Raw genomic sequence first — 12,638 nt, forward strand, 5'->3', positions numbered from 1 at the left:
ACTAATGTCAATAATGTAAAAATCCATGTTGTGAAAAATGCAATGTCGTCAATGATAAAATGTTATAACAATTCAGATATAATCCAATTTACAGCTTTATCGACTTCTTATGTTAATGTCGAGAAACGCAATGAAGAAATAAATTCTTTATAAGAGGCAAAAACCAACTGAGAACAGTCTAAGAGGTAGAGAAGGACTGTATCATATTTGTATACATATCGGGCAATGACTCCGTATCATTTTGTTTATTTATGCCATGTGTCTGTTTTTTAATATAAACCATTTCGGATATCAATCTCTTTTTGTAGGAAGGTTCCACATCTAATACTTCCACATTATTCCAATTAAAATTATGATTATTGTCTATTCGATGGTTAGTAACAACAGATGGAGACTTTGATAATTTATTAATATCCGATGTGTTCATTGAGTCTAGTTTTTAATTGCCTCTTAGTCTGCCCAACATAACTAGCATCACAATCACTACACGAAATTTTATACAACATTACGATTTTGCGTATGTTCCAATTTGTCTTTACCTCTCTTAATATAGTTTTTAAGTGTATTAGGAATAGTGTACGCGAGTTTGCAGTTGACAGAATTAGCAATAGGTGTAAATTTTTCTGAAATTGATTTTACAAAAGGAACAGTAAAAAACTTTTTGAGACCAACATTATTATTAATGGAATTTGTGTTGTTTAAATTAAATTTTAATCTATTATTAAGAGTCGAAAATATAAAATCCAGGGGGTATCCATTTTTTAAAAAATTATTAATCGCGTCAATCAAATTGTTCCGTTGAAACCTAGGATGACAATAAAGAATTATCTTATCAACAACCCCATACACTACTCCTCTCTTATGACACAAAGGATTGGGAATGAAAATTAAGGTATCTACCCGAAAATGTGGCTTTACGATAGTTATAAAAAATCAATCTATTATTTTCAACTAAAATCAAAGTGTCTAAAAAACATGTTTTATTATCATTACCAACTTCTATGGTAAACTGAATTCTTGTGTGTAAAGAATTAAAACGTTCCAAAATGCAATTAATATTCTCGGCAGGGGCCGCAAGAATAATATCATCTACGTAACGATAGTAAAAGGATGGCTTAACAGATAATGATTTAATTGTAACTTCCTCAAAATCTTGCATAACAATGTCGGCGACCATTGGTGATAATGGTGACCCCATGGGGGTTCCAAAAATTTGTTTATAATGTTTATTGTTAAAAATAAAAACGGTCGAATTTAGAACAAAGCGAAAGGCAATCATAAATTCATCTAATGGAATTTTTGTTGTCTTAGATATAGCATCCCTCCTAACAACACTATCAGATGCCAAATCTATAGGAATGTTAGTGAAAAGGGAGACGACATCCAAAGAAACTAATAGAGAATCAGAGTCCATTCTAATATCTTTTAATTTTTTAATCAGATCAACACTATTTTTAATAAAACTTAGAGATTCACTAATGGATTTACTTATAATTCGGTGTAAATATAGAGATAAATTATATAACGGACTATTGATGGAAGATACTATGATTCTAAGAGAAAAGTCAATTTTGTGAATTTTAGTCAATCCGTATGCCCTAGGAGTGTTGCCATCAGTGATCAATAAATTTTTATACGTGTATTCATCAATATACTTATTATTTTTTCAGCGAACTAAAATATCCCGTAAATCATTAGAAAGTTTCTTAGTAGAATCTTTTTTAATAACCTCATAAGTGTTATTATCCGAGAGCATCAATTCCATTTTTTTAATGTAATCAAATTTATTATGAGCTACGGTCACATTTCCTTTGTCAGCTTTGGAAAAGAACACTTCTGAGTGTTCCTTAATAAATTTATTAGTAGAGGCAATCCAATGAGACAAAAGTTTACTATTCGAGTCATTTTTTATATTATGGAGCTTTTCAAGAATTGGTAAAGCATTATTTCTCACGAAATTTGCAATATTATTAGGACGACCGTTAATATTACATTCAATGTGCTTTAAAAACTCAATAAAAGTATGTTCACAATTAAATTATCAAAGTCTCCATCTGTTGTTACTAACCATCGAATAGACAATAATCATAATTTTAATTGGAATAATGTGGAAGTATTAGATGTGGAACCTTCCTACAAAAGAGATTGATATCCGAAATGGTTTATATTAAAAAACAGACACATGGCATAAATAAACAAAATGATACGGAGTCATTGCCCGATATGTATACAAATATGATACAGTCCTTCTCTACCTCTTAGACTGTTCTCAGTTGGTTTTTGCCTCTTATAAAGAATTTATTTCTTCATTGCGTTTCTCGACATTAACATAAGAAGTCGATAAAGCTGTAAATTGGATTATATCTGAATTGTTATAACATTTTATCATTGACGACATTGCATTTTTCACAACATGGATTTTTACATTATTGACATTAGTTATTACACAATTTTTAATAAGGTAACTATCTTTTAACACTTGTTTAATATGCTATTTAAGATTCTTATGACAAATTATATAAATTTTATTAAATTGAATTTACTGTATTGGATTAACTTTTACAAGATGGACTACAATTTCAATATGCGAACAATATCCTGACATGATTATCGACACAGAAATTTTATAATTTATTTATGTTTGTTACACTGAAGATGACCCGATCGGCGTCGAAACGTCTGTATTAACGTTTAAATTTTATATTATACTTAATTTGAAAAATTTTTCTTGCGTTTTGTATTTGGCTCATTGCCCTTATTATTACTCATTGTTTTATACAAAATATATTTTTTAATAATAATATTACGATCTATTGTAATTATATTTATCCTAAAATTAGACAAATTATACTATCAAAAACATATTATTTCTTAAAAATACACATTAATAGTTTTGTAGAAATATTAATCCTCTCCGAGTAAATTTACCAAATCCACAGCAACAGCACGTACAGAAAAGAAATATTTTATTGGTAATTATATGGAGAAAACGGCCGATCTCACCGATTTTAATGAAACTAGGCTTATTTGATGCCGTTTTGTACGAAAGAATCTGGCAGAAAAAGGCGGCTGTGCCGCCCCGAACATAAAAAAATAACATCCTACGTACTTGGGGCTTAACCACTTAGAAGTTACAGCGTAGAAAGTGTCCGCTTGGAATATTCTCACATTCCACTGTCTTTATGAGTTAAGAATATTCCAAGTGGACACTGTCTACGCTATAACTTCTAGGCAGTTAGGCCTCAAGTAGGTAGGATGTTATTTTTTTTATGTTCGGGGCGGCATAGCCCGATTATTATCTGATTTTTTGAAATTTCGATTCTTACTGAATCGATTCTTTTTTTTAGAGAATCGGTTTCTTTTTGGCTAATCGCAGTCGAATATGAGAATAATTTATTGTGATTGGTTGATGAGGGCTTTTCTCTCGCTAAGAAGATCACGTGATTAGTTTGATGCTCATATCGAGCATTGAGCGTCAGCTATGAGTGCATGAAAATACAGCCTAATTGATTGTTGGGAAATAGAAAAGAGTGTCCTTTAAAAACTTGGCAGCATTTGAGAGCACTGTTATCCACACTTATACGAAATAGCTTTAAAATATTTAGTCATTGTTGGTACCTCCGTGCCATGTGAAAGACTATTCAGTAAAGCCGGCAATATCATTACTGAGAAACGCAATCGGTTAAAAGGAAAACGGGTTTCTAAAATTATATTTTTAAGTTCATTAAATAAGGAATATTGGTGATCGCACTGATCGCAGCAAAAAAGATTGGCTAATGCAAAAATTGATTTCATTTTTAATTAGCTGCAGAGTGCAGCAGCAATTTTTTTGTTTTGATTGAAAAATGTTTTTATTACAAATTTTAAAAAATATATAATATATACATATATGTATAAATATATATAAATATAAAAAATATATATATATAAATATAATATATAATTTGAATTATTTTAAACTTTTCCTGATTCTTTTAGTCTCCTTTACTTTCCAAAATTTTCCTCGTTTTTCCAAAAAGCGATAATTATACATTAATATGTAGAAAAGAGTAAAAAATTCTTATACGATTTTTTTAGAATCGATCTTTTCCAAGTCAGTAAATCGATTCTGAAAACTATTCTTAAAAGAAAAGAGAATCGATTTTTAAAATCGATTTTTTCAAATCTTCCCGTCACTACTACACACCCCTTTGTTCACATAGGTTATGATTTACAGCATGAAAATATAATTGCAGCGCAATATTTCGTGGCTGTGACAGATTTCAAAACCTGAATAGTCGTCAACTTTAACGTTTAATATCTCGGTTTGTAGGGCAGAGCGACACTTTTTTTCTGCCAGATTCTTTCGTTTCGTGCAAGAACGCGTCGAATGAGCCTAGCCTAGTTTCATTAAAATCGGCGAGATCAGCCGTTTTCTCCATAATTACCGTAGTCCGAAATCCGAGTTTCATAGACAGCACGGATTATAATCTAAGAACATTTAAAGTCTTCAGATTGAGTACCACTGCTCAATGATCCAACTTAGGATCAGGGATCCGATTACTTCACATAAACACCCCCTACTACAGCTCATGAGATCACAAGTTGCACAAAGCCTGGTCGTTTTCTCCATGGACTGACTATAATTCTGAATGTACTTAAGGAACAGGCTCGATATGTGATCTGGTAATCGCTACTGATTAAAATTCATTGCACATACAAAAACATAAGGTAAAAGTACCTATTATGAAACACCTTCATAACTCTGTCCCCTATTTGGAACAGTATGGTAAATATAAAAAAAAAGGAAAAAAAAAGGTATTTTTAAACAGATATAAAAATTCTAGTGATATTTATAAACACATTTATACATAAATAATTTATAGAAATAAATTTCATTAATTTCTATAATAATTTTTGTTTAAACTACTGTTCCATATTATATACACGAATTTTTATAATATCCCCCACGATAGAACAGTTCAAAGATACTTTCCAAGTTCACGAGCACGTCATTTACCGCCTGTGCCGTTCATGAAATACATCCATGAAATTTGTTAATCACGAAATTTGTTAATCAGATTTATCCTTTTTAGCAAGATACATACCTGTTCCAAAGAGAGGACGTCGAATATGGAACACCGGGACATGGTGCGAAAACGGTGTTCCATATTACATGCATGCTCAATTTTTACGTTTTATCTTTTATTTTGTTTTATTTGTCATAAATAAACATTTTACGACTTATTATTTCATAAAGAAATATTAGTCTATCGAAATACATTCGAATTTTTACCCATAGAGCTTTTAATTACTTACAGTCAACTGTAATATTTTCCTATTATTGAAAAATGTTCCATAATAGGTACTTTTACCTTAAGGCAGTAAAACATAAGCAGTAAAGAAATCGTAACATTTGATTTGCTACTGAGTTTACAATCTCTATTGTGATTGATCGATTCGTTTACTACGTCTTGACTGCCTTACGTTTTCGTGTGTCACTGGCTTAAAGCAGAAAAGTGAACTCTTACCTCGTCTTCTGGCTCCTCGAAGGCCTTCTCAAATTCGTCTATCTGCCATGCAATCATGTCCAGTTTCCCGTCGGCTTTCTGCACCTGTGACACAAGAAGACGAAAAATTTGATAGTGCAAGCAATGTTTGTGACACTTCGTGAATGGACAATGTTGACAATTTCCATTGTCAGATCGAGACGCAAAAATACTCACGCTTTCCTCGAGATTTCCGATCGCGGATTCCATGTCACGTTTTCCTTTGACGTAACCAGCGCCGTTCAAGATTGTGGAAATAATCTTGGAGGGTCCAGCAAACAATTCTTGCACCAGGATCCGCGGTCGGGATCAGTCGGGATCGATTTGCGTCTCGAGTTTGAAAAGCTCACCGGTCACACCGTCGAATAGTCGCACGTTCCACCACACAGCGGCAGCACTGTCCAGCATGTTGTGGCGCTGCAGGCGTTAGCTGCGGCGCTCAAGTTTGTCCAAAGCTCGATCTGACAGGTATACAAATTATCGGCCGTTAATGTTTCATTAATGCAGCTTTATCTTCCTTAGATACAGTTTTGGTAATATTGTCAACATTAGTTTGGGTTTCGACTTGAAGATAGCATTGTAAATTGATTGCCTCCTATATATATATATATACTTCTCAATTTTCAATAACTTCAGAGCAGTCGGAGTATCAAGAGAAGTTGTCATCACTTTATCGCAAATGCGCATTTATAAGAATATTTGTTTTTAAACTCACAAAAAGTAGACATTAATCCGAATATCCTGTTGCAAATTAGTATTTAAGAGATGTATAAATCGAATCAGGAACCGGATATACCCGCAGCATTGGGTTTGTTGTCTCATTTGGATAACGATGAGCTGAAGGAATTATTAAATAATGATGGGAAATTCGAAGATATCGTGAAAGATATAAAGCAGGTACGATGGCAACGCAAAGAATACTAACCCTAACAGCACAAATGTCTATATGTCAACTACAAGTCGACTTTGTTAAGTCAGGCCCTTTGGAGTCGACCGTAAGTCGACTTTATTCAGATGTCTATAGACGTCCTTAAATGTCGACTTTAGGACATCTAGAAATAGACATTTGTAAAATAACTTTAAGTCGACTCGTCAGAATGCCGCATGTATATGTCCGCATGATTGTTGACTTAAAGTCGACTTACAGTCGTCTTCAAAGTGGGACATTGTATGACTTGGAGACGTCTCTAAGTTGTCTAAAGTCAACATACGGACGTCTATTTTCAGACGTCTAGCAGCATAAGTCGACTCAGAGACGACTCTGTGCTATTAGGGAATACTCAAGTATCAAATGCAGCCGAAAGAAATCTTATATAATGATTTTGAGATTCACTGGATTCCTAAGAATGTATCTTTTCCTTTGAAAGTAAAATTCTTTACGCTCTTGTTGCAATTAAATCTATAATATCTCGTATAAGAATAGAGACTACCTTGATAGAAAAGATTACACTTATTGCATAAAAAAATGTTAGTTTAAGGATCTTGAGACTGAGAAGGAGATGTTAATGGCAAGTAACAGATCTTTAGCTGAATTTAACTTGTCCAAGCAACCCGAATTGGAAGAAGGTAAACAAGTTTTAAAGGAATTGAGCGAACAGGCTAACCAATTGTGTTCCAGTGTCAGGGATAAAATAGACAAAATGCGTAAGTTCTGTATATATTTCTGTTTTTTAATGTTTGAAATACTATAATTTTTTAATGAAAATATTTATATATAATTATTTTATTGAAAATATTAATTTTGATTTTTGAACGTACCCTATTGAAAAATAAAATTTATTAAAATAACAAACTTTTTGCAAAAGTTTTGTTCAAAAGTTGATTACACTTTTCAAAATTAAAGATACTCCAAACTTTCGAGCAGTAGTGTATTTAATAACTCCAACAGAAAAGAAAGATTTATTCTTAAAGCTGTATATATATTTATAGGTGATAACTCTGGTACAATGACTGTCGATATCGCACTTGATCTACTACAAGCAGCAGCCGCTGAGATTGAAGAAGAATCAGAAGTAAGCAAGACTTTCATTCGCTTGTTTAGTAAAATTATTCAACTTTTGATTCTCTTAATGTATAGGGGATAGCGCAGAAATTTCTAGCCGGTGATATTGAGGTAGACGTGTTCTTGGATCAGTTTTTGTCACGAAGAAAATTGATGCACTTGCGTAAAGTAAAGGTAGATAAACTACGAGAGATAATAAGGAAAGGGCATTCGAGCAACACTCCTGGCTACCCAGCCACTTCAAATTTCCCTGGACTAGTACCTTCCATCCCGTATCCAACTGGACCAGTAGCTATGCCGATGCCATTGCCAGGATTACCAGTTTATAGACCATATTAATGTAAAAATGTATCATATATTTATTTGTTTCTATGATGTTTCCTTGATCATAAGATATCTGATGTTCTTTACATATTATATCTTTTGCACATTAATTTTTCACTATTTTTATATTAGACGATATGTTATATAAGAGCTGATTATAATAATTATCTAAATCCTTCGTTATTTACCTATTAATGGTAGACAATGTTTTAACATGCTAATATTTCTAAAATATTGTCTATATACCATTGTGAAATATTTAGATGTCTATATTTGGATACGCTGACTTTTGAATGTTAACTGCATATTGTTAATAACAATTTTTATCATAGTACATAACACTTTTTTTAAAGACTATATAAAATATCTTATTCATCATGATCTATTTAATGTTGTCTTTATTTTAATAGTAACAATAAGTAGACATAAAAATAAACTTTGTACATTAATTATAAGAACAAATTTACACTATTCAAATAAATAAATATGGACTAATTTTTTATTTATCTTTACTTTCTGTCTTAAGTTTCTGAGATGTTGGAGTATCGTATTTATGTTGAAAATTCATAGCAATCAATGTTAGAGTTAATAAAAATATGGCAAATTCTACATATAAAGAATTCTTCTTTGCATGATTATCTATTTCTTTCATTGTTCTGATGTTTTCATACTTCTGTCTCCTGAAGCGTGATTCGTATAATTGCTTTCCATAGTGCTCCTGTATCCATACATCATAATTGTAAAATTTTGATGACCCTGAATAAACTTTGTCCTTGTAATTGAAAACGGGTTCCTGGGTGACAGTCGCCTCTGGTTGTCGACGAAGCATTGTATCTTGATCATAAATTTTACGTTGCTCGTAATTGCTGAGCACTTTGTAAGCTTCTGAGATATCTTGAAACTTTTGTTTAGCATATTCACTCTTATTCTTGTCAGGATGATACTGTAGAGTTAGTTTGTAATATGCTGATTTCACCTCATTTTGAGTGGCATGTGGATTGATATTTAATGTATCATAATGATTCTTTAAATTAGTGCGTTGTCTTGTCGAGTAAAGTCGCGATAATTGTGACTTTGTGGAGTGCAACATATTAAATTTAAATAAAGAGTGCATGAAAGCTATATGTATATCAAAGCCCAGGTATAAAAGCACAATTAATCTGTATCGATGTAAATATCATTTTAACAATTCTCTTTCAATTTTTCAAAAATTATTTTTCCAATTATTTGGAATTAATTCCAAACCTGCGGCCGCTACTTGCAGTCTGCTACATATAAGTCGTAAAATTTTTCTGAAAGGATACATATCAATGAAAAAAATTTCATATTTAGAATAAAGCAGTCGTCGCCAGATTGTACATGACATCATTTTATAATCAGATAACATCTTTCAGTTTGATCATAGATCACTGTTACAAAAAATTATCTATATTAATAACTTACTATTTAAGATCCTACAAATCATGCTAAGGTTATGTAAAACTCATCATTCGTACTCAATATATTTTAAAGGTTAGAGATACTAGAGTCTTATGTAGGATTCACACTGCGTCCGACATCCGACGTACGACGTCCGATATCCAATAGGAGAGCTTGTTTTCTTGATATATAGCTAACAATATTTTGTAATAAGCTCTGCTATTGGATATCGTACCGTCGTACGTCGGATGTCGTACGCAGTGTGAATCCTACATTAGGGTGCGTTCCGAGACGCGCATGAAGCGCGTGGACTGCAATACTGATGCACAACACTTTGAAATTGTTCCGTTTTCTCAATGCGCGCATAATACGCATGAAGCGCTTATGAATTTGGACCGGTTTCCTGTGCGAGCTATGCGAGTTCAAGATGGACGCTATACAAGACGTCAATAAACAATTTCTAATAATTGTAATTTCTTCTTTAATACTTTTAAAGAAAAATGATGAAAGTTCCGATGACAATTCCGACTCGAGCGATAGTGAAAATGAAGTCGAAGGCATATCTCTAAGTGATACGCAGAAATTTTTTTTTTATTAATAGTACCTAGATAAATCACGTGGGAAACAAATTGGAGTTGAAAAAATTATTGATTACGTCGATCGCGTAATTTCTAATTAATATAACGTCTAATCTATACATTAAATAAATCAAGGTAAAATAATATGCCATTAATTTTGATGAAAGTATTCAACATAAATTAAAAGGGCGAAGTAAAAGTCAGAAGTAAATTACATTTAAAATAATTTAAAAATGTTAACATATTTACAATAGAAATATTACAAAAAATTGCTTAAAATTAAAAACATTATGCCCGTTACTTAAAATTAAAAACATGCTGCGCGTAACAATTGTTAAGCAATTTTTGTAATATTTCTATTGTAAATATGTTAACATTTTAATATTATTTTAAATGTAATTTACTTCTGACTCTTACTTCGCCCTTTTAATTTTTGTTGAATAATGCCATTAATTTTATCTTGGCTTACTTTCGCCATATCCTCTTCATTTAAAAATAAAATTAATACGTTATTTTTATCCTCTAATAAGACCGGGAAATCATGCAATTGCTGTAATCGCTGTTCCATCGCAAATCGCAAATATTCGTCCGTTCATTGTTGTATTGTCCGGTACTCGTTGCTCGTTCCGAATTACAAATCATGAGCATAGACCGCATGAACGCATCAGACACATCAACTGCCTCAGGTCGAAAGAGAAGCAGTCAATGCGCTGAGTGGGGTACTAAGAATTCAGTACGGTTAGTACAATCTGGGGAATTCAAGTATTCTCGAAGCGCTTTCGAAGCGCGCAATAGTTAACTCGGAACGACTTTCTATGCAGTCTACGCGCTTCATGCGCGACTCGGAACGCACCCTTAAAGCCGTAATCACACTAGCGATGATTGACGATTGAGAATTATTTCTCAACGGGTGCAAACCTGCAAACCCATGCAGGGGAATAGCGGAACGCAGAACTAGAGGCCTAGAAAACAGAGATGCGACATTGCGTCGGTTGCTGTCAAAGCTCTGATTGGTGAAAAACCGGTGGCGAGGGTAAAATTTACCCCCATAACCCGTTTTTCACCAATCAGCGTCCGGTGTCAAAGCGCTGTTGTCCGTATGAGGATCCGGGCTCAGGGTGCAGTAGAACCAATCACGAGATTCTCTAGAAATACGGAATGCTCGTTATTGGTTCTGCTCTCGTTCCGCGTTACGCTATTCCGCTGCATGGGTTTGCACCCTAATCAGAATCGTGTATTCCGGTGTAACTGGTATCTGATAGGTTAATATTTTAATATCTAATATCTGTTCCCCCATTGTGCGCAACCCTAAGGATATATCTTTATACTGTGCTGTTAGGGTGCCGTCCCATTAAGCACGAATCGGAATGACGGATCGGGTATCTCACTAGAATTGAGCATTCCGTTCCAGTTCCGTTCCGTGACAGTTTTCTCTACCCGTCCCATTCAGCAAAAACGGAAAGGAATCTAGTTACAAAATATATTTTACCGTTACAATTCAATATTTTAGAGAACTCACAACAATATTATCAGCAAGATAAATGCACAAATTATATGTATATTATTGCTTCAACTGCTCAAAATAACGAAATATCGATGAATCAAGCATATTTACCAACGATCGACGCGACATTCCGTTCCGTTTTTGCTAAATGGGACAGGTAGAGAAAAAACTGTCACGGAACGGAACTGGAACGGAATGCTCAATTCTAGTGAGATACCCGATCCGTCATTCCGATCCGTGCTTAATGGGACGGCACCATGGAGGTAAGAAATAACAGGAGGGAGGATATACCCCCTCCCCCTGGCCTGGATAACCAGACGTAAGGGGGGAACAATGAGCGCCATATTGGTGTGGCTTACCGAAGCGCGTCATTTGAAACAGTATGAAACGAAGAACGGAAAATTCATAAATAATATTTATAAGTATGATATATACATATGTATATATATGTGTCTGTGTGTGTATTTGTGCATGCGTGCACTCAGTGTGCATATATACATATATGTGTACATATATATATAGTTATTTATACTTTACCCATGAAATTTTTTTTATTGACATGTCTACTTTTTCTTTATTAATATTTGTATTGCTTTTGCAACCTATTGCACTACATCGCATGGGCATTCTGTTTAATATTGTTATGTATTGTGAAAAAATATGACGCGAATCATAGATTATTACCATATATGTAATACTACTATATGGCTAGATGAGAGAGAAGTCCATGTCCCAGAACCACGGTGCGGGAATATACTTCTCTCTCTTTCTCAGCGTACTTTGAACGTTGTGCGCATGCGTCGGATTCATCCCCTCCATCAATAATAAATAGAAGGATAAATATACATATATGTGTAAGGAAGAAGGAAAAAGTGATTGATTCCGCTTCAGGGCATAACCTTGTTACAGTTAACAGAGTCAGTTTAGTCGGAATAAATAAATTAATCCTAATTTTATGAAATAAACTTTTTCAAAATTGCCGTTATGTATATAAGAATACAGTGCAATCCCTTACAGAAATTTCATGATAATCAGTGCAAACTAATACCTATTTCATACCTATGCAAACTAATGTTTTCAGTCGCATTAGGCGCATTAGGCTTTTTGCCACATAAATAACATATCTTGACCATTTTTGCCTGTGTATGTACAACCACAGTATATACAGTAGCGCAACTCTCTGTCGGCACCTTTGATGTTAGTGAAGCCTAAAATGGAGTGCGCATGCGCGGCCGAGGCGCGTAACCAATCAGGGCACTGTATTCTATCTCACTTCTGCTCTC

General features: G+C 33.5%; 3 protein-coding genes across 3 annotated transcripts in view; 1 reads left to right on the forward strand and 2 right to left on the reverse strand.

Annotated features, from left to right (window-relative positions):
• The window catches only part of LOC108777670 (uncharacterized), a 27,977-nt gene extending 22,098 nt beyond the window's left edge, over nucleotides 1-5,879 (reverse strand). The window contains exons 1-2 of the mRNA XM_018544614.1: nucleotides 5,706-5,879; nucleotides 5,511-5,594 (exon numbers count right to left, since the gene is read on the reverse strand). Of these exons, the coding sequence (XP_018400116.1) occupies nucleotides 5,511-5,594; nucleotides 5,706-5,738 (117 nt within the window). The 5' untranslated portion in view covers nucleotides 5,739-5,879. The remainder of the gene's footprint in view (nucleotides 1-5,510; nucleotides 5,595-5,705) is intronic.
• Nucleotides 5,880-6,155: 276 nt separating this feature from the next.
• Vps37B (vacuolar protein sorting 37B) lies at nucleotides 6,156-7,999 on the forward strand. The gene is made up of 4 exons (XM_018544641.1): nucleotides 6,156-6,425; nucleotides 7,001-7,172; nucleotides 7,458-7,540; nucleotides 7,606-7,999. The coding sequence occupies exons 1-4, from the start codon at nucleotides 6,294-6,296 to the stop codon at nucleotides 7,867-7,869; spliced, it is 651 nt and encodes a 216-aa protein (XP_018400143.1). The 5' UTR covers nucleotides 6,156-6,293; the 3' UTR covers nucleotides 7,870-7,999.
• Nucleotides 8,000-8,353: 354 nt separating this feature from the next.
• LOC108777693 (dnaJ homolog subfamily B member 9) lies at nucleotides 8,354-9,450 on the reverse strand. The gene is made up of 2 exons (XM_018544640.1): nucleotides 9,298-9,450; nucleotides 8,354-9,146 (listed from the first exon to the last, which is right to left on the reverse strand). The coding sequence occupies exon 2, from the start codon at nucleotides 8,966-8,968 to the stop codon at nucleotides 8,354-8,356; it is 615 nt and encodes a 204-aa protein (XP_018400142.1). The 5' UTR covers nucleotides 8,969-9,146; nucleotides 9,298-9,450.
• Between the last annotated feature and the right edge of the window lie 3,188 nt (nucleotides 9,451-12,638).

The sequence above is a fragment of the Cyphomyrmex costatus genome, unplaced genomic scaffold (assembly GCF_001594065.2).
Source record: "Cyphomyrmex costatus isolate MS0001 unplaced genomic scaffold, Ccosl1.0 scaffold455, whole genome shotgun sequence".
NCBI lineage: Eukaryota > Metazoa > Arthropoda > Insecta > Hymenoptera > Formicidae > Cyphomyrmex > Cyphomyrmex costatus.

Coding starts and splice junctions, on each gene's coding strand:
- Vps37B (XM_018544641.1), top strand. CDS start 6,294: ATGTATAAATCGAATCAGGAACCGGATATACCCGCAGCATTGGGTTTG. Junction 6,426..7,000: donor TCGTGAAAGATATAAAGCAG/GTACGATGGCAA, acceptor AAAAAATGTTAG/TTTAAGGATCTTGAGACTGA. Junction 7,541..7,605: donor AGATTGAAGAAGAATCAGAA/GTAAGCAAGACT, acceptor CTTAATGTATAG/GGGATAGCGCAGAAATTTCT.
- LOC108777693 (XM_018544640.1), bottom strand. CDS start 8,968: ATGCACTCTTTATTTAAATTTAATATGTTGCACTCCACAAAGTCACAA.